The sequence below is a fragment of the Pseudophryne corroboree genome, chromosome 7 (assembly GCF_028390025.1).
Source record: "Pseudophryne corroboree isolate aPseCor3 chromosome 7, aPseCor3.hap2, whole genome shotgun sequence".
NCBI classification, from domain to species: Eukaryota; Metazoa; Chordata; class Amphibia; order Anura; family Myobatrachidae; genus Pseudophryne; species Pseudophryne corroboree.
This window is the reverse complement of record NC_086450.1, coordinates 166233855-166254417: the sequence shown is the minus strand read 5'-3', so window position 1 is coordinate 166254417 and position 20563 is coordinate 166233855. Positions and strand designations below refer to the sequence as shown.

Here is a 20563-nt window from a genome sequence, read left to right as displayed (position 1 = left end):
TTTTCCTTCAGAATCCGGCGTTCAACCGCCATGCCGTCAAACGCAGCCGCGGTAAGTCTTGGAACAGACAGGGTCCCTGCTGAAGCAGGTCTCTTCTTAGCGGCAGAGGCCACGGGTCCTCTGTGAGCATCTCTTGAAGTTCCAGGTACCAAGTCCTTCTTGGCCAATCCGGAGCCACTAGTATAGTTCTTACTCCTCTCCGTCTTATAATTCTCAGTACCTTGGGTAAGAGAGGCAGAGGAGGGAACACATACACCGACTGGAACACCCAAGGTGTTACCAGAGCGTCCACAGCTATTGCCTGCGGGTCTCTTGACCTGGCGCAATACCTGTCTAGTTTTTTGTTGAGGCGTGACGCCATCATGTCCACCTTTGGTTTTTCCCAACGGTTCACAATCATGAGGAAGACTTCCGGATGAAGTCCCCACTCTCCCGGGTGTAGGTGGTGTCTGCTGAGGAAGTCTGCTTCCCAGTTGTCCACTCCCGGAATGAACACTGCTGACAGTGCTATCACATGATTTTCCGCCCATTGCAGAATCCTTGCAGCTTCTGTCATTGCCCTCCTGCTTCTTGTGCCGCCCTGCCTGTTTATGTGGGCGACTGCTGTGATGTTGTCCGACTGGATCAACACCGGCTGACCCTGAAGCAGAGGCTTTGCTAGGCTTAGAGCATTGTAAATTGCCCTTAGTTCCAGTATATTTATGTGAAGTGAAGTCTCCAGGCTTGACCACACTCCCTGGAAGTTTCTTCCTTGTGTGACTGCTCCCCAGCCTCTCAGGCTGGCATCCGTGGTCACCAGGATCCAGTCCTGAATGCCGAATCTGCGGCCCTCTAGGAGATGAGCACTTTGCAGCCACCACAGAAGAGATACCCTTGTCCTTGGAGACAGGGTTATTTTCTGATGCATCTGAAGATGCGATCCGGACCATTTGTCCAGCAGATCCCACTGAAAAATTCTTGCGTGGAATCTGCCGAATGGAATCGCTTCGTAAGAAGCCACCATTTTTCCCAGGACCCTTGTGCATTGATGCACTGACACCTTTCCTGGTTTTAGGAGGTTCCTGACTAGCTCGGATAACTCCCTGGCTTTCTCCTCCGGGAGAAACACCTTTTTCTGGACTGTGTCCAGAATCATCCCTAGGAACAGCAGACGTGTCGTCGGAATCAGCTGCGATTTTGGAATATTTAAAATCCACCCGTGCTGTTGTAGTACTTCTTGAGATAGTGCTACTCCGACTTCTAACTGTTCTCTGGACCTTGCCCTTATTAGGAGATAGTCCAAGTAAGGGATAATTAATACGCCTTTTCTTCGAAGAAGAATCATCATTTCGGCCATTACCTTGGTAAAGACCCGGGGTGCCGTGGACAATCCAAACGGCAGCGTCTGAAACTGATAATGACAGTTCTGTATTACGAACCTGAGATACCCTTGGTGAGAAGGGCAAATCGGGACATGGAGGTAGGCATCCTTGATGTCCAGAGACACCATATAGTCCCCTTCTTCAAGGTTCGCTATCACTGCTCTGAGTGATTCCATCTTGAATTTGAACCTTTTGATATAAGTGTTCAAAGATTTTAGATTTAAAATCGGTCTCACCGAACCGTCTGGTTTCGGTACCACAAACAGTGTGGAGTAATATCCCTTCCCTTGTTGTAGGAGGGGTACTTTTATTATCACCTGTTGGGAGTACAGCTTGTGAATGGCTCCCAATACCGCCTCCCTGTCGGAGGGAGCTATTGGTAAAGCAGACTTCAGGAACCGGCGAGGGGGAGACGTCTCGAATTCCAATTTGTACCCCTGAGATACTACTTGCAGGATCCAGGGGTTCACTTGCGAGTGAGCCCACTGCGCGCTGAAATTTCTGAGACGACCTCCCACCGTACCTGAGTCTGCTTGTAAGGACCCAGCGTCATGCTGAGGACTTGGCAGAAGCGGAAGAGGGCTTCTGTTCTTGGGAAGAAGCTGTCTGCTGCAGTCTTTTTCCCCTTCCTCTACCCCGGGGCAGATATGACTGTCCTTTTGTCCGCTTGCCTTTATGGGAACGAAAGGACTGATGCTGAAAAGACGGTGTCTTTTTCTGTTGAGAGGTGACTTGAGGTAAAAATGTGGATTTCCCAGCCGTTGCCGTGGTTACCAGGTCTGATAGACCGACCCCAAATAACTCCTCCCCTTTATACGGCAATACCTCCATGTGCCGTTTTGAATCCGCATCACCTGACCACTGTCGCGTCCATAACCCTCTTCTGGCAGAAATGGACAGCGCACTTACTCTTGATGCCAGAGTGCAAATATCTCTCTGTGCATCTCGCATATATAAAAATGCATCTTTTAATTGCTCAATAGTCAATAAAATACTGTCCCTATCCAGGGTATCAATATTCTCAGTCAGGGAGTCCGACCACGCCACCGCAGCACTGCACATCCAGGCTGAGGCGATTGCTGGTCGCAGTATAACACCAGTATGTGTGTATATACTTTTAAGGATATTTTCCAGCCTCCTATCTGCTGGCTCCTTAAGGGCGGCCGTTTCTGGATACGGTAACGCCACTTGTTTTGATAAGCGTGTGAGCGCCTTATCTACCCTAGGGGGTGTTTCCCAACGAGCCCTAACCTCTGGTGGGAAGGGATATAGTGCCAATAATTTTTTAGAAATTAGCAGTTTTTTGTCGGGGGTAACCCACGCTTCATCACACACTTCATTCAATTCCTCTGATTCAGGAAAAACTACGGGTAGTTTTTTCACACCCCACATAATACCCCTTTTCGTGGTACTTGCAGTATCAGAGATGTGCAAAACCTCCTTCATTGCCGTGATCATGTAACGTGTGGCCCTACTGGAAAATACGTTTGTTTCTTCACCGTCGACACTGGAGTCAGTGTCTGTGTCTGGGTCCGTGTCGACCCACTGAGGTAACGGGCGTTTTATAGCCCCTGACGGTGTTTGAGACGCCTGGACAGGCACTAACTGAGCTGCCGGCTGTCTCATGTCGTCAACAGTTTTTTGTAACGTGCCGACACTGTCACGTAATTCCTTAATTACGGCCATCCATTCAGGTGTCGACTCCCTAGGGGGTGACATCGCCATTATAGGCAATTGCTCCGCCTCCACATCATTTTCCTCCTCATACATGTCGACACACACGTACCGACACCCAGCACACACACAGGGAATGCTCTGATAGAGGACAGGACCCCACTTAGCCCCTTGGGGAGACAGAGGGAGAGTTTGCCAGCACACACCAGAGCGCTATATATGTATAGGGACAACCTTACAATAAGTGTCTATCCCTTATAGCTGCTTATATCTGTTATTTTGCCAAATAAGTGCCCCCCTCTCTTTTTTACCCTGTTTCTGTAGTGCAGGATGCAGGGGAGATTCTGGGAGCCTTCCTACCAGCGGAGCTGTGTGGGAAAAATGGCGCTGTGTGCTGAGGAGATAGGCCCCGCCCCCTTCTCGGCGGGCTCTTCTCCCGCTTTTTTCTGGAAAACTGGCAGGGGTTAAATACATCCATATAGCCCAGGAGCTATATGTGATGTATTTTTTGCCAAATAAGGTAAATTCATTGCTTCCCAGGGCGCCCCCCCCCAGCGCCCTGCACCCTCAGTGACCGAAGTGTGAAGTGTGCTGAGAGCAATGGCGCACAGCTGCAGTGCTGTGCGCTACCTTATGAAGACAGGAAAGTCTTCTGCCGCCGATTTATGGACCTCTTCTTGCTTCAGCATCTGTAAGGGGGCCGGCGGCGCGGCTCCGGGACCCATCCATGGCTGGGCCTGTGATCGTCCCTCTGGAGCTAATGTCCAGTAGCCAAGAAGCCCAATCCACTCTGCACGCAGGTGAGTTCGCTTCTTCTCCCCTTAGTCCCACGCTGCAGTGAGCCTGTTGCCAGCAGGACTCACTGAAAATAAAAAAACCTAAGTATACTTTTACTTCTAAGCAGCTCAGGAGAGCCACCTAGATTGCACCCTTCTCGGCCGGGCACAAAGATCTAACTGAGGCTTGGAGGAGGGTCATAGGGGGAGGAGCCAGTGCACACCACCTAGGTCCAAAAGCTTTTACTTTCTGTGCCCTGTCTCCTGCGGAGCCGCTATTCCCCATGGTCCTGACGGAGTCCCCAGCATCCACTTAGGACGTTAGAGATATATATATATATATATATATATATATATATATATAGAGAGAGACAGAGAGAGAGAGAGAGAGAGACAGTCCCCCAATAAGGCCCTTTGGAGAGACAGAGAGAGAGTATGCCAGCACACACCCAGCGCCACCGGACACTGGAATAAAATCCCAGTCAGTACAGCGCTTTTGTATGAATATACTCACTGCGCCAAATAAATGTTCCCCCCCCCCCCCTCCATGTGTTCAGCAGGGGAGAGTCCGGGTAGCCAGCTTCTCTGCAGCGTGCTGTGGAGAAAATGGCGCTGGTTAGTGCTGAGGGATCAAGCTCCGCCCCCTCAACGGCGGGCTTTGGTCCCGCTCCAATCCTTATACTGGCGGGGGGTTTTGCAATATGCAGCATCCGCAGTATATATCTATGCCAGTTCCCTAGAGGTTTCATAATTGCTGCCCAGGGCGCCCCCATCCCTGCGCCTTGCACTCATACAGTGCCACCAGTGTGTGTAAATGCGGGAGCAATGGCGCGCAGCGTTACCACTGCGCGTTACCTCATTGAAGATCTGAAGTCTTCAGCCGCCTTTGAAGTCTTCTTTCTTCTCATACTCACCCGGCTTCTATCTTCCGGCTCTGTGAAGAGGACGGCGGCGTGGCTGCGGGACGAACGGAGAGGGTGAGACCTGCGTTCCGACCCTCTGGAGCTAATGGTGTCCAGTAGCCTAAGAAGCAGAGCCTATCATTTAAGTAGGTCTGCTTCTCTCTCCTCAGTCCCACGATGCAGGGAGCCTGTTGCCAGCAGTGCTCCCTGAAAATAAAAAACCTAACAAAAAAGTATTTTACAGAGAAACTCAGTAGAGCTCGCCTGCAGTGCACCCAGTCTCCTCTGGGCACAGGATCTAACTGAGGTCTGGAGGAGGGGCATAGAGGGAGGGGCCAGTGCACACCCATCTAAAGTCTTTAGAGTGCCCATGTCTCCTGCGGAGCCCGTCTATACCCCATGGTCCTTACGGAGTCCCCAGCATCCTCTAGGACATAAGAGAAAGTAATTCAGACTGCCAACAAGAGAAAAGGCATGCAAATACCTTAAATACAACTTGTGCAATGGTTTAGAGCAGGGCTGGCCAAACCAGTCCTCGAGATCTACCAACAGTTCACATTTTCCAGACCACCTAGCTGGTGCACAGGTGTAGTCATTACTAATTAAGATGTGCTGCATTCATTCCTAACTGACAATTCTACAGATCTCCAGGAGGCCTGGAAAACATGAACTGTTGATAGATCTCGAGGACCGGTTTGGCCAGCCCTGGTTTAGAGGTTGAGTATCCCTTATCCAAAATGCTTGGGACCAGAAGTATTTTGAATATCGGATTTTTTCTTATTTTGGAATAATAGCATACCATAATGAGATATCATGGCGATGGGACCAAAGTCTAAGCACAGAATGCCGTTATGTTTCATATACACCTTATACACACAGCCTGAAGGTAGTTTTAGCCAATATTTTTTATAACTTTGTGCATTTAACAAAGTGTGTGTACATTCACACAATTCATTTATGTTTCATATACACTTTATACACACAGCCTGAAGGTCATTTAATACAATATTTGTAATAACTTCGTTTATTAAACAAAGTTTGTGTACATTGAGTCATCAGAAAACAAAGGTTTCACTATCTCACTCTCATTCAAACAATTTCCGCTTTTTACGGAATATTTGGATATGGGATACTCAACCTGTAACACATTTACAATAGGATGAGCTCGTACACGGGCTCAAGATCATGTACCGAATCAGTGAAAGACAAGCATATGAAGATGTTTAATTTATGTAAGTTTCCAGATGTTTTCTTTATAATGACAGGGATGTCATATTTGAAGCCAAGTTCCACACACACACAATTAAATCAGATCTTCATGACTCACATTTACTACAGGTCGTGACAGAAATACTGAGTACGGAGTATAAGGTGTTTAACAAGCTTCTCAATTATATGTTTGCTATAGAACATCACAGGGAAATTGGTGATTCTAAAAAGAATATTTTCAGTGTAAGAGGTGGAGGGGGCAGGGAGACAAAAGTACATTAATTCAGAAACAGTCATGCTTGTAGAGCAGTTATTGAAGCTCAGCTTCCTGTTCTAAGGGGCAGGTGCTTCATCCAGCTCCAAGCAACAGATACAGCTTGTGTGGCTAATTGAATGCTAACAAGGAGCACACACCGCCACTTTAACAGATGAACTTACGTTGAATGTGAATGAACTGCTTGGGCTGTTTAAATTCTCCTTTGTACAGGCGACTGTAGTAGAGAACATTGCTCTCGGCTTCAGGAACGGGAATAACCATGCTTTCTTTCTTTTCTCTAAAAACTTGCTGCGCCGAGATAGCTCGCTGTAAGTGATGTTCCTGCAAATGAAGAGGGACAGACAATTTAGAGTGAAGCTGTACAAATGAAAGCAAGTTTATCACTCATTTATCCCAATTCACAGTGGTTACAAAGCAAGAAATGAGTACAAATAAATGTATCACACATCTTTATATTGGGAGATAATAAACCAAAGTGGTAACTCATTGATCCACATAAATCACCTGTACAAAGCAAAATAAGCAATCAATCATTCAATCAACCTGGAGAAAGCACATTTCCAAAAGGGGAGGGACTGACATCAGGCACACAGAACATGGCTGCCATAAATTGTACACATATCACTCAAGACCAGAGATTGCTTTACCAAATTCACAAGTTTCCCTGATGCACCCCTGGCACACCTTCATATCAGTCGCTGTACATGTAAGACTGATAAAAAGGCCAAACAGGAAATAACAATTAATGAGAGCAATACGAGAGTGAGAGCGACCAACTTGATTCCTAGGGCCGGCTTCAAATCTCCGTCCACCCCGCTATCGCGGCCACCGGCAGTATTCTAATGTTGCTGCAGACGGGCGCGACAAGTTCATTTTAGCTTGCTACCCCCGAAGCTGAAATGTGAGTAAAAAGAGACCCGTTTGGGCGCGTAAACAGGTCTTTTCACACTCGCATTGCACACCTAAACCTGAATGTAATGGGCGCGATCAGCACGATAAGTGGAGCATTTGAACATAGCCCCGAGATGTCCCGTCACTTTAGACTGGCGATTGGGAGTGCGATAACATTTGAATTCCCCTCAGGAGTGGAATGGGCATCTGCATTGCTAAGAATGCCGGAGGTGGACAATTCTAATAGAAGAACAAGAGCAGCTTCAACAACCAAGACATTTCATGTAGCAGTCTGGAACGAGTAACTTCAAAGGTTTTCAGTGGGGTTGAGGAAAGAAAACATTGGTTGCCTGACCTACACCCCTTTTCCACTGACCTGAAAATCCTGGGTATTGCACAGCAAATCAGGATTCAAGTCAATGGAAAGGGTCCACCAAGGTCCAGTTACCCAAAAATCCTTTCTGTATACCTGGCAGGGTTTTACCTGGGAAGGTCCCAGGTGAGCTGCAGTGTAAACGGCTAGCCCTAGTCGTCCAAATCGGGACCTGTTGACAGGACAAGGAGATTACATCATCTTCTACTGCCAGCACTGCACCAGTGTGATGTGAACGGTGCCTATCTAGGAATAACCCGGATCGGCACCGCAGTGCAAATAGGGCTGTCCCAGGTCTGACCTGGTTTTGAACGGTGTTCTAAATCTTGGGTCAGACCCGTGATTTCAGTGGAAAAGAGGTATTCGATATGTGCTTTGGATCATTCTATTATTATTGGAGGGACACGCTAATCTTGCCAATGCCCCTTCAGACATCAGATCTGGGAAATTCTCGGGTCTCAGCTCCGTGACCCTGGTCGGGAGCAGGGTCGTGGACCTAGGGCTTAGTCCTGTGTCGTTTGCATTCAGACATTCCAAAATCCCGAGTTGATGCGTGTTCACTTGGATAAACCTGGGATTTTGACGTATGTCTGAAAAGGGTCTTACTGAAGATACTGCTGTTAAAATGAATTTATAGCCACATCTGTCAGTCATATATAAACAAAAAAGGTGCAAGGAAAACCTACAGTAAAGCGTCTCATACACACTAGGCGATATTGTGAACAATATCGCTCAGAAAGGGCTTTCTGAACAATATTGTTTACAAAATCGCCTAGTGTATACACTCACTATTGTTACCGACGCACGCACCCGCACGTCGTTAACGACCACCTCCCTCGTCCAAACATGCACGGATGAGGGATGTCTTTGTTAATGACAGCCATGCTGCCGTCATCCCCCCCCCCATCCCCCGCCGTCGCTGCCTGTCCCGGCCACATCGGCAAGTGTGTATGCACTTGCCGATGCCGGCTACCCCGCCACCGACAATACTGGCTTCAGCGGGTATTGGGTGGTGTGTATGGGGCTTTACAGCTCATTTGGGTTAACCACAATCCCAACAAAAACTTGCAGGTGTATACTGATTACCTTGTAACATTACATTGTCAATGCCCCACAATGAAAGGGTGTGCACAATTATGCTAGAAAGGTATTTTAGGCTTTGTATTTCACTTTTCCCCCCCAAAAAAACTGCCTGTTTTTAATGATTTTTATTTTTAGTATAGAATCCAATTTTTGATACAGAAGTACAAAACAGTACACTACAGATATCAGCAAAAAGTCATACAAAGACCAGTAGCAAAGACATAAAAAACACAGTGTATTAAAAATATTGGCATCGGGAAATGAATAAGAATAATCTAGAACCCGGTTACAGAACCCCTGGCCGACTAAGAACTGGAGAACCGCTGGGTCATTATAACTTGTACCAACAAAATACAAATTCCAAAGAATTAAAAATAAAAAAAAGAAGAAAAAAAACCAAAGAAAAAAAAAAATACAGGAGTGGACATCAGAATAGTCCAGGGAGAGGGGAAGAACAAAAGATATACCAAGGGGCCTATATGTTATAGAAAGCAGACAACGGACTGTTTTGTAAGCTCGTTCTGTATTCCATAGATGGATACCGGCATGAAAGGCAGTCAGTGATGGTGCAGTTGGGGATTTCCAGTTCTTAGCGATCAGGGATTTAAGCAGCATTACAGACATGAATAATTATCTTATCCTGATATTTATCGACAGTACGGAGTGGGGCCTTAAGTTATCCCACTGTGACATCGCCCGTTATGGGTGTAGCCAGAATCCTAGATAGTAATGCCAATACAAGTGTCCAGAAGCCTTGTTTATTGGACAAGACCACAGGTATGAAAAAATGTGCCTGCATCCCCACAGTTCCTCCAGCAAAGAGCCGAGGATGAAGGAAAAATGGCATGAAGCTTAGATGGTACCAAGTACCATCTAGTATACTTTGTAACAGGTTTCCCTGATGGCTACACTAAGAGATGCTTTAGCTACTCTAGACCTGATGGTTGACCATTCCTTGTCATCAACAGGGGTCAAGAGATCTGCTTCCCAGGCTAACTCATGTGGTTCTTTTTCAGGGGTAGTAGGTGTCAAGAGAGAGTGATATAAGACAGAAATGTCCTTTTGGCCCTTGGAGTGGGAACGTAGGAGTTCAAATTGGGAGAGCGGTCGGGATTTGTTGATTGGATATTGAGAATTAACAAAACTCAATTTGAATATACTGAAATTGATAAAAGGCAGGGATTGAGTAGGTAGATTGAACGTCGGCAAATGTGGCCGGGACTGATTGGCCTTTTACAGGTTTGAACCGTATAATGTAAAGATTTTGCCAGTAGGAGCTTAGCTGCCAGGTCACATTAAAGAGGGAAATGGCCTGATGTGATTGATCTTGTTTTGAAGTACCTGGGTAAATAACAAACAAACTACATTTCAATAAAACTGTGTAGCCTTTCTTACTTTGTGAGTGAACTTATGCTTTATATCAGTGATTTTCAACCTTTTTCAAATCGTGGCACACTGAAAAGTTTATAAAATTGCCAAGGCACACCACTGTCCCCCACGGGAAATATAACCACACACATTGCCCTGCCCCCCCCCCCAGAAAAAAAAAACAATTATATTAACTGTCCCTCACAGAAAACAAAAAATTCACATTGCTCCCCATAGTAAAACAATTACAGTGTAAGCTCTGTGGCAGGGAAGGCACAATTCCTCTCACATACTTTTTTCCTTGTCTGCAACATTATATTGCCATTACATGCAAATCCATGTGTGTATCTAACCTTACAGCAACCACAGACATGTAAGCAATATTGATTAATATAGAAAAAAAGGACTTGTATAGGCCAGCAGTGTCTGCAATGCAACTGTCACTCATTGCAGCCTATGGACCATGGATGACTGATACCTTTATTACAGATATATATAGGGGACATGGCACAGGAGTGCAGGGTTGGAGGGTACTCCCGGGGTGCAGGTGACACAGTAACCCCAGGCCCCCATGTACACAGTGTGTGACTAGTGTGACGTCAGGCGGTAACAGAGCCTGGCCATTGCCACGGTGACCAGGTAGACTGGAAGCCGCGTGGATCCCTGGCCGGGCTGGAATGCAGGAAACTGGTCACGTGGTGAGGTGGCCGCCTGTGTGTGTTGCACAATGCCGGCTCTTCCTGTCATCTCAGGCAGCACCTGACTCCTGCGTCATCCCAGTGTGCACGCTCGTCAGGCCAGGACTGCTGCAGAACACGCTGCTGCGTCTCCATAGTTCACGGCCGCGGCGTGCCTGAGCCGCCTAGGAGAGCCTAGCGCTGCCCGGACAGTCTGTTGAACTGAAGGCAGCTCTGACGCCGCTGACACCACGGCACACTTGACAACCACTGGCTGCACACTAGTGTGCCGCGGCACAGCGGTAGAAAAACGCTGCTTTATATTATTAACATATATATAGTGAATGCATATTATGCAGCACTTTACAGAGAATATTTCAGTAATTCACACCAGTCCCTGCCTCAGTGGAGCACTATACACTATTGTTCATTTGTTTGAGAGCAGCCAATTAATCCAGCCGTATGTTTTTGGAATGTGGGAGGAAACCAAAGAATCTTTTGGAAACCCATATATACACAAAAGGGGAACATACTAACTCCACACACATTGGCTATGACCAGGATCTGTACTGATGACCTTAGTGCTGTGGCAGTCACACTAACCACTATGACAACCTTTATACAAACACCCATCCTTCCAAAAAACAAACAAACCCACATACACACACACACACACACACACACACACACACACACACACAATGTGACCACCATCCAAGCCTGATCGAGATCGGGCGCGATAAACAAATGAATTAAGCCTATAGAAAGATAATAAATATAATTTGTTATCAGAGCTAAGTGTGCTTTATGGATACTAAACAAATGATCTTTATACATGTTACATCTATACATTGTTGTACTGTATAACTCAGGGGTGGGGGCCCGAGAAGCCGTTTGGTCCGGCCCACCAGCTTGTGTCAGTGAGACACGCTGCCGCTCAGTCCAGCGGCAGCGTGTCTCAGCTGTCAGAACAGGGAGGAGAGCGCAGCTGTCGGGTGGGAGCGGCGGCGTGTATGACTTGAAACCAGCCGCCGGTTCGTGAGCCAATCAGAGCTCGCGGACCGGCAGCCAATCAGAAGCCGCGGCTGCCGGTCCGCGAGCTCTGACTGGCTCTCGAACCGGCGGCTGGTTTCAAGTCCTACATGCCGCCGCCGCCCAACATAGCCGCGCTCTCCTCCGTGTCCTGCCGAAAACAGCGCGGTAAGCAGCACAGAGGGGGTGGGGGGGGGGGGGCAGGGCAGGGCATCTGTATACCTGGCACTGTGAGGGGCATTTGTATACCTGGCACTGTGGGGACATCTGTATACCTGGCACTGTGGGGACATCTGTATACCTGGCACTGTGAGGGGCATTTGTATACCTGGCACTGTGGGGGCAATTGTGGATCTGGTACCGCACTATTGGGGGCATATGTGTATCACGTCCCATTTTAACTGGCCACACCCAGAAACGGCGGGGGGGGGGGGGGGGGTGTGTCTCGAATTCCAGCCTGTACCCCTGAGATACCACTTGAAGGATCCAGGGATCTACCTGTGAGTGAGCCCACTGATTGCTGAAGTTTTTGAGACGACCCCCCACCGTACCTGCGTCATGCAGGGGACTTAGCAGAAGAAGCGGGGGAGGACTTTTGTTCCTGGGAAGTGGCTGTATGCTGCAGCTTTTTTCCCCTACCTCTGCCTCTGGGCAGAAAGGACGCGCCTCTACCCCGTCTGCTCTTTTGGGGGCGAAAGGACTGCACCTGATAATACGGTGCTCTCTTTGGTTGTGAGGGGACATGTGGCAAAAATGCTGACTTCCCAGCTGTTGCTGTGGACACTAAGTCTGAAAGACCATCCCCGAACAACTACTCACCCTTATAAGGCAAAACTTCCCCATGTGCCTTTTAGAATCTGCATCACCTGTCCACTGCCGGGTCCATAACCCTCTCCTGGCACAAATGGACAGTGCACTTATTTTTGATGCCAGCCGGCAAATATCCCTCTGTGCATCTCTTATGTAAAAGACAGCGTCTTTAATATGCTCTACGTTTAGCAATATAGTGTCCCTGTCTAGGGTGTCAATGTTTTCTGACAGGGAGTCTGACCATGCAGCTGCAGCACTGCACATCCATGCTGAGGCAATAGCTGGTCTCAGTATAATACCAGTGTGTGTGTATATATAGCTTTCTGGAGAGCCTCCTGCTTTCTGTCAGCAGGTTCCTTTAGGGCGGCCGTATCCTGGGACGGCAGTGCCACCTTTTTTGATAAGCGCGTAAGTGCTTTATCCACCCTAGGGGGTGTTTCCCAACGTGACCTATCCTCTGGCGGGAAAGGGTACGCCATTAGTAATTTTTTTGAAATTACCAATTTTTTATCGGGGGAAGCCCACGCTAGTTCACACACTTCATTCAATTCTTCAGAAGGGGGAAAAACTACTGGTAGTTTTTTCTCCCCAAACATAATACCCTTTTTTGTGGTACCTGGGGTCACCTCAGAAATGTGTAAAACATTTTTCATTGCCTCAATCATATAACAAGTGGCCCTATTGGACATTACATTAGTCTCTTCGTCGTCGACACTGGTATCAGTATCCGTGTCGACATCTGTGTCTGCCATCTGAGGTAGCGGGCGTTTTAGAGCCCCTGATGACTTTTGAGACGTCTGGGCAGGCACGGGCTGAGAAGCCGGCTGCCCCGCATTTGGCATGTCGTCAAATTTTTTTATGTAAGGAGTCGACACTTTCGCGTAATTCCTTCCACAAGTCCATCCACTCCGGTGTCTGCCCCGCAGGGGGTGACAACACATTTATAGGCACCTGCTCCTCCTCCACATAAGTCTCCTCATCAAACATGTCGACACAGCCGTACCGACACACCGCACACACACAGGGAATGCTCTGACTGAGGACAGGACCCCACAAAGCCCTTTGGGGAGACAGAGAGAGAGTATGCCAGCACACACCAGAGCGCTATATAAATCAGGGATTAACTAAATTATATCCCCTTATAGCGGCTATATGTATATTGCGCCTAAATTTAGTGCCCCCCCCTCTCTTTTTTACCCTTTTCTGTAGTGTAGACTGCAGGGAAGAGCCAGGGAGCTTCCTTCCAGCGGAGCTGTGAAGGAGAAATGGCGCCAGTGTGCTGAGGGAGATAGCCCAGCCCCTTTTTCGGCAGACTTTTCTCCCGCTTTTTTATGGATTCTGGCAGGGGTATTTATCACATATATAGCCTCTGGGGCTATATATTGTGATATATTTGCCAGCCAAGGTGTATTTATTGCTTCTCAGGGCGCCCCCCCCCCTCCCAGCGCCCTGCACCCTCAGTGACCGGAGTGTGAAGTGTGTATGAGGAGCAATGGCGCACAGCTGCAGTGCTGTGCGCTACCTTGGTGAAGACTGATGTCTTCTGCCGCCGATTTTCCGGATTCTTCTTGCTTCTGGCTCTGTAAGGGGGCCGGCGGCGCGGCTCCGGGACCGAACATCAATGGCCGGTTCCATGCGATCGATCCCTCTGGAGATAATGGTGTCCAGTAGCCTAAGAAGCCCAAGCTACCACCAGTTAGGTAGGTTCGCTTCTTCTCCCCTTAGTCCCTCGCTGCAGTGAGTCTGTTGCCAGCAGATCTCACTGTAAAATAAAAAACCTAAAATAAACTCTCTCTCTAGGAGCTCAGGAGAGCCCCTAGTGTGCATCCAGCTCAGCCGGGCACAGGATTCTAACTGAAGTCTGGAGGAGGGTCATAGTGGGAGGAGCCAGTGCACACCAGGTAGTCCTAAATCTTTCTTAGCTGTGCCCAGTCTCCTGCGGAGCCGCTATTCCCCATGGTCCTTACGGAGTCCCCAGCATCCACTAGGACGTCAGAGAAACACTCTCTGTAGTTCTGTGTCTAGGATCATGCCCAAGAAGGGCAGCCGAGTTGTCGGGATCAACTGAGACTTTGGCAAATTTAGAATCCAACCATGATGTTGCAGAACAGTCAGGGAGAGTTCCACATTTCTTAGCAACTGCTCTTTTGATCTCGCCTTTATCAGGAGATCGTCCAAGTATGGGATAATTGTGACACCCTGCTTGCGTAGGAGTACCATCATTTCCGCCATCACTTTGGTTAAGACCCTCGGGGCCGTGGAAAGCTCAAACGGCAACGTCTGAAATTGGTAATGGCAATTCTGCACCGCAAATCTCAGGAAAGCCTGATGAGAAGGATATATTGGGACGTGTAAGTAGGCATCTTTTATGTCGACTGACGCCATAAAATCCCCCCCTTCTAGGCTGGAGATCACAGCTCGAAGAGATTCCATCTTGAACTTGAAAGTTTTCAAGTACGGATTGAGGGATTTTAGGTTCAGGATCGGCCTGACCGAGCCGTCCGGCTTTGGCACGACAAAGAGGCTCGAATAGAACCCTTCCACCCGTTGGGACGGGGGAACCGGGACAATGACCCTCTGTTGACACAGCTTTTGTATCGCAGCATTTACTACTTCCCTTTCTGGAATAGAAACTGGCAAGGCCGATTTAAAAAATCGGCGGGGGGGATCTCCTGAAACTCCAGTTTGTACCTCTGGGACACTATGTCTAAGACCCAAGGATCTAGGCCCGATTGAAACCAGACCTGACTGAAGAGTCGGAGACTGGCCCCCACCGGCACAGACTCCCGTAGGGGAGCCCCAGCGTCATGCGGTGGACTTGGCAGAGGCGGGGGACTTTTGGTCCTGGGCGCCAGACACAGCAGGCGACCTTTTTCCCCTTCCTCTACCTTTTGAAGCGAGGAAGAACGAGCCCCTTCCTTTTTTGTATTTATTAGGCCGAAAGGACTGCATCTGATAATGGGGCGCCTTTTTCTGTTGTGCGGGAACATAAGGAAGAAAAGAGGACTTACCCGCAGTAGCGGTAGACACCAGGTTAGCAAGGCCGTCAGCAAACAAGTACTACCTTTAAAAGGGAGAGTTTCCATAGCTTTCTTGGAGTCGGCATCAGCATTCCATTGATGAATCCACAGCGCCCATCTGGCCGAGACTGCCATGGCATTGGCCCTTGATCCCAAGAGGCCAATATCCCTCACCGCATCCTTTACGTAAGCTGCAGCGTCCCGGATATAACCAAGAGTCAAAAGAATGTTATCCTTATCAAGGGTATCCAGGGTCAGATGCCAAATTATCAGCCCACTTAGCAATAGCACTACTCACCCACGCCGACGCCACGGCAGGCCTGAGGAGAGCACCCGTAGTGGCATAAATGGCCTTTAGTGTCGTTTCCTGCTTGCGATCCACAGGATCCTTGAGGGCAGCCGTGTCAGGAGACGGAAGCGCCACTTCTTTGGACAGTCAGGACAGAGCCTTGTCCACATTGGGAGATGACTCCCACTTCTCCCTGTCGTCAGAGGGGAAAGGATATGCCATAAAAATTCTCTTGGGAATCTGACACCTTTTGTCAGGCGACTCCCAAGCCTTTTCACAAAGAGCGTTCAGTTCATGAGAGGGTGGAAACTTCACCTCAGGCTTTTTCCCCTTAAATAAACAAAAAAATCTAAAACAGGAGGTTCCTCAGAAATATGTAAAACATCTTTAATAGCCACAATCATGTACTGAATACTCTTTACCAATTTTGGATGTAAAGTGGCCTCACTAAAGTCGACACTGGAATCAGAGTCCGTGTCGGTATCTGTATCTGCCATCTGGGTAAAGGAACGTTTCTGTGACCCTGAGGGGGTCTGTACCTGAGACAAGGCGTCCTCCATGAATTTTCTCCAAGTTTGTGTCTGAGAATCAGATTTATCCAGCCTCTTAGACAATAACACCACATTTGCATTCAATGTACTCAACATATTCACCCAATCAGCAGTCGGCTGTGCCGACAGTCACTCCCAAATCCTTCTCTGCGCCCCCAGTAACTTCCTCCAGGGAGGAGCACTTAGACATGTCGACACACGGTACCGACACTCACCCACTCACACTGGCCAAAGGGGACAGACCCACAGGGAAGCCTGTAGAGAACACAGAGGGAGTATGCCAGCTCACACCCCAGTGCCCATATACTACCAAAAAAATAATATATGATATCTGCGCTGTATTGTATAGCACCAATTTACTGTCCCCCCCCGTTTTGCTCCCAGTACTTGTAAGGAGAGTGGAGGTCCGGGCCAGCATCTCTACATGCACTGTGAAGAGAGAAAATGGCGCTGGTAAGCTGTGCGGCTAAGCCCCGCCCCTTCCCGGCGCGCTGTAGTCCCGCTCAAATTTAACATTTTATACTGGCGGGGGTCTCATACATAGTGCCCAGGCACCTTCAATATGCTGGTTTGCCAGTTAAAAAAACCTCAGTAACATTGCTGCCCAGGGAGCTCCCCCCCAGCTCCCTGCACCCTGTGAGTGCCGTTGGTGTGTGGGAGCATGGAGCGCAGTGCGACCACTGCGCTGTACCTCTGTTACTGAAGTCTTCTGCCTTCTGCATACTCACCCGGCTTCTCTCTTCTGGCTTCTGTGAGGGGGTGACGGCGCAGCTCCGGGAGCAAGCAGCTAGGCGAACCAAGTGATCGAACCCTCTGGAGCTAATGGTGTCCAGTAGCCTAAGAAGCAGAGCCCTTAACTCAGAAGAAGTAGGTCTGACTTCTCTCCCCTCACTCCCACAAAGCAGGGAGCCTGTAGCCAGCAGGACTCTCTGAAAATAAAAAACCTAACAAAGTCTTTTCCAGAGAAACTCAGTAGAGCTCCCCTAGTGTGTGTCCAGTCTCTCCTGGGCACAGAATCTAACTTGAGGTCTGGAGGAGGGGCATAGAGGGAGGAGCCAGTTCACACCCAGTAAAAGTCTTATAGTGTGCCCATGTCTCCTGCGAATCCCGTCTATACCCCATGGTCTTTTTGGAGTCCCCAGCTTCCTCTAGGACGTAAGAGAAACCGTGATTAGCAGGATAGTACCCTATGCACTATTGAGAAACGCTTACAATATTGGCTGATGCATACCTTAGTTGGTATCCGTTCACATGGTCGACCATGTTATGGTTGACAGTTATTAGGTCGACCACTATTGGTCGACATTGACATGGTCGACATGGATACATGGTCGACACATGAAAATGGTCGCCACATGAAATGGTCGACATGAGTTTTTTTACTTTTTTTTCTTTTGGGGAACTTTTCCATACTTTACGATCCACGTGGACTACGATTGGAACGGTAATCTGTGCCGAGCGAAGCGGTAGCGGAGCGAAGACACCATGCCCGAAGCATGGCCATGCGAGGGGACGCGGTGCACTAATTGGGGTTCCCAGTCACTTCACGCAAAAAACGACACCAAAAAAAGTTAAAAAAACTCATGTCGACCTTTTCATGTGTCGACCTTTCATGTGTTTACCATTTTCATGTGTCGATCATGTGTCCATGTCAATGTCGACCAATAGTGGTCGACCTAATGACTGTCGACCATAACATGGTCGACCATTCATACCGGAACCACCTTAGTTATATTCTTTACTTTTGTACAAACCTTGTACTATTGTAATTTAAAAATTACTGAAATCGTCATTTGAATGTTATTTGATGTATGTACAGTATATACCCAATCTCTATCATTTATCATAAGTATCACTCTCTAACAAGCAGAAAGAATGATCGCTTTTAATGCATATCAATAAAGATACTATGTTTAATAGCAATAAAAACACAAGTTTAAAGAGTGCAGCGGCAAAAAGAGTCATCTTCTTTTCTCCTCCTGACATTCATTATATTGTATGACTCACCGAAGCACCACCACAGCTGAGCTATGCTAGTGAATAAATCCTGCTATCTTTTTGTTGGTTTGATATATTGCAACACACACACAAAGATCCTCTGGGATCAAGTCTGCGCGGAATCTCACTCTCCCTCGTTTGGAGTAGAAATAGTCCAGAACTCAAAGTACCCAGGACTCTACTTTTCTCTCTCCCCTATCAGATGGGTTCCCACTGATATCACCCTGCACTGTGTCATGCACCCTGGACAGCAGATGCTGCACTAATTGTTATTCTATTGTGGCTGAGCTACTGCAACCCTCATTCCCTGTCCAATTTCTACTGACAAATAAGGGCAGATTCCAGCTCAAATAACGGCACAGGCTTTACTTTTCCAAACATTCTCTCCTACTTTTTTCTATTTTGCACTGTTGTGGACATATTAATGGGTAATATCTACAAAACTGTTTTCAATTAGTAATCACCACTATCTTGCATATTTGTACAGAAATCTTTTGCATTGTTTGCCTTTGTAACACTGCTACATACATATGACCTATTTGTTTTCTACATGGATAAAATACAGTGGTGCTTGAAAGTTTGTGAACCCTTCAGAATTCTCTATATTTCTACTGAAATTTGGCCTAAGACTATCTCAGATTTTCACACAAGTCCTAAAAGTTAATAAAGAGAATCAAATCAAACAAAATGAGACAATTTTATTATTTTTTTATTTTAGATATTGGATCATTTTCCTGTATAAAAAATTACCATATCACATATCTTGTGAGTGTCAAAAGTATGTGAACCTTTGCTTTCAGTATTTGGGATGACCCCCTTGTGCAGCAATAAAGGTATGTAAATGCTTCTGGTAAGTGTTCATTAGTACTGAACATCAGCTTGGAGGAATTTTACTACATCATTCCTCCATACAAAACTTCAACTCTGTTATCTTGGTTGGTTTCCTCCCATGAACTGTTCGCTTCACGTACTTCCACAAAATCTTGATTAGATTAAGATCAAGACTTTGACTTGGCCATTCCAAAACAGTACATTTATTCTTCTTTAACCATTCTTTGGTCGAATGACTTGTGTGCTTTGGGTCGTTGTCATGCTCCATGACTCACGTTCTCTTGAGATACAGCTCATGGACAGAAGTCTTGACGTTTTCCTTTAGAATATTCTGGTATAATTCAGAATTCATTGTCCTATCAATGATGGCAAGTCATCTTGGGCTAGATGTAGCAAAACAGGCTCAAACCATGATACCACCACCACCACCACCATGTTTCACAGATGGTATGAGGTTTTTATGCTGGAATGCAGTGGTCTCCTTTCTCCAAACATAACGCTTCTCATTTACATTAAAAAGTTCTACTTTGCACTCATCTGTCCACAAAACATTTATTTCAATAGCCTACTGGTTTGTCAAGGTGATGATCTTTAGCAAATTGCAGATGGGCAGAAATGTTCTTTCTGGAGAGCAGTGGCTTTCTCCTTGCAATCCTGCCATGCACACCATTGTTGTTCAGTGTCCTCCTGATAGTGAACTTATGAACATTAACATTAGCTAATGTGAGAAAGGCCTTCAGTTGCTTAGGTTCCTTTTTAACCTTGTGAACTATTAGACACCTTGCTCTTTTTCGAGCACTCCTGGGGAGGGTAATAATGGTCTGGAATTTCCTCCATTTTTATGCAGTCTGTCTGACTGTTGATTGGTTGAGAACAAACTCTTTATAGATATGTTTTGTAACCTTTTCAGCCTGATGAGCATCAACAACTCTTCTCATCAGAAATCTCTTTTGATCGTGGCATGATGCTTCCACAAACACGTGCTATGGGGATGTACTTACATTGCCGGCAGCAGTCAGGCTACAGATGCCAGAATCCCGACCACTGACAATGCCGCCAGCTAGAATCACGGCTAACAGGAGCTATTCCCACTTATGGGTGTCTACGACACCCATACAGTGAGAGTAGAACCTTTGGCGAGCGCAGCGAGCCCGCAAGTGGCTTTGTTGCGATTGCCCCCTTGCCGGCATTCTAGTGGGCAGGATTCTGGCGTCGCTATGCTGACTGCCGGGATCCCGGCCGCTGGCATCCCATACCCAACACGTGCTGTGACCATTGGGCTTTGATAGATAGATCCCTGTATTTTTAAAGACAGGTTGCCCACTCACACCTGATTGTCATCCCATGGATTGAAAATACCCAACTCTAATTTCACCTTCAAAATGTCCACTAAGCCTTAGGGCGGTATCCAATAAACTGCAGTAAATTACCGCAGCTAATT

General features: G+C 47.4%; 1 protein-coding gene across 1 annotated transcript in view; it reads right to left on the bottom strand.

Moving 5' to 3' along the window:
- EPC2 (enhancer of polycomb homolog 2) overlaps positions 1-20563 on the bottom strand; it is a 257740-nt gene that overhangs the window by 136420 nt on the left and 100757 nt on the right. The window contains exon 2 of the mRNA XM_063933750.1: positions 6361-6520. Coding sequence (XP_063789820.1) covers positions 6361-6520 — 160 coding nt within the window. The remainder of the gene's footprint in view (positions 1-6360; positions 6521-20563) is intronic.